Below are 1,314 nucleotides of genomic sequence, written 5' to 3'. Positions count from 1 at the left end.
TCTCCAACCACCAGTCAGAGAAGAACAGACAGAGAGGAGGGAAACAGAGACACAGACAGCGGAAAAGTCTCCCTTTGACAGTTATGAATATTTATAATGCAGTAATACAGTACAATATTAATATATTAAAATATGCTTCTTATCATTATTGTACTTACAATGTAGGAACCTAGTCTGAAATATGTAATATAGTACCTTTAGATGTAATATGTACATGAACAGATTTGTCTCATTATTTGGTAAGAAACTGGACAGTTTTGTCTCTTTCTCGTTTATTATTATTATTTATTAATTTATTATTTATTTATTAATGATTTATAAAGTGTTTACAGATGAATTAATAACCTATCTATAAACTCTTTATAAGCCATATATAAGGGGAGCCTTATTGTAAAGTGGTACCAAAGTTATTCATCTAAGGAAGCCAGTGCGTCACATTCCCAGTCCGCCAGTCTGAGCAGCACACTGATGACAGCAGAAAGAAACCACTCCCCATTAACAGGAAGAACCCTCCAGCAGAGCTCACCTGTCTGGTCGTAGCCTCCCACTCAGAACGTAGACAGATGAAAACAAATGTTGTAAACATGGTGAACATGTATGTCTGAGGCCTGTAATGACAGAAGGCTTGTGTTTTTCAGCTGCGGCTGTGTTTGATTGTCAGCATGATCTCTGCCGTTCTGGCAGTCCTTGCTGTGATCATCTACTCTGTGGACCTGGACAGATATAAAGAGACCTGTGAGGAGACGAGTGAAGGATGTGATAACAGATACTACTCCATGGTTGGTGTCAGTTCTTTAATCAGCTCTTTCTCTACAGTACTGATTGTTGCTGTTAGTGTCATCTCTTTCTGTAGTCTATACATGTTTCCATTGTGGATTTATTGTTTCATGACAACAGTAAACATTTTGACAACGTTTTGTGTTTTCTTCATCTTTGGAAACAGAAGCTGAGCAGAGGAATAAAGTCGTCCCTCCTCATCTTCACTCTGGCCCAGACAGCCATCTCTGTTGTCATCTCCTTCCTCCTCTTCAGACAGAGACACATCTTTGAACATTATGTTGTAAGAATTCATTTTTATTTGGAGAAGCAGCATTTCATTCATCCATCTATCTAAGAATGCACCAATATCACTTTTTATGTGAAACAAATACCAATAGTGACCAGTGGTGGGCACCAGTCCGCTAAAGCGCAAATCCTGTAATTGCTGACCTAAATATTTTGTTTGCGCTTTAGAGGTCTTACTAATTATTATAATTCATAAACAGATTTGCGCTTTCTAAAATTAAAATGCAGTACCACTAATAACTAATTATC

The 1,314-nt window shown here is 37.5% G+C and overlaps 1 protein-coding gene across 1 annotated transcript in view; it reads left to right on the top strand.

The window, feature by feature from the left end:
- The window catches only part of tmem176 (transmembrane protein 176), a gene marked incomplete at its 5' end in the record, with an annotated part of 14,360 nt that overhangs the window by 9,657 nt on the left and 3,389 nt on the right, over nt 1-1,314 (top strand). The window contains 2 exon segments of the mRNA XM_014029488.1: nt 639-779; nt 944-1,060. Coding sequence (XP_013884942.1) covers nt 639-779; nt 944-1,060 — 258 coding nt within the window.

Source organism: Austrofundulus limnaeus, unplaced genomic scaffold (assembly GCF_001266775.1).
Source record: "Austrofundulus limnaeus strain Quisiro unplaced genomic scaffold, Austrofundulus_limnaeus-1.0 Scaffold913, whole genome shotgun sequence".
Classification (NCBI taxonomy): Eukaryota; Metazoa; Chordata; class Actinopteri; order Cyprinodontiformes; family Rivulidae; genus Austrofundulus; species Austrofundulus limnaeus.
Note: the sequence above shows the minus strand (reverse complement) of the source record. Positions and strands in the feature narration are given on the sequence as shown.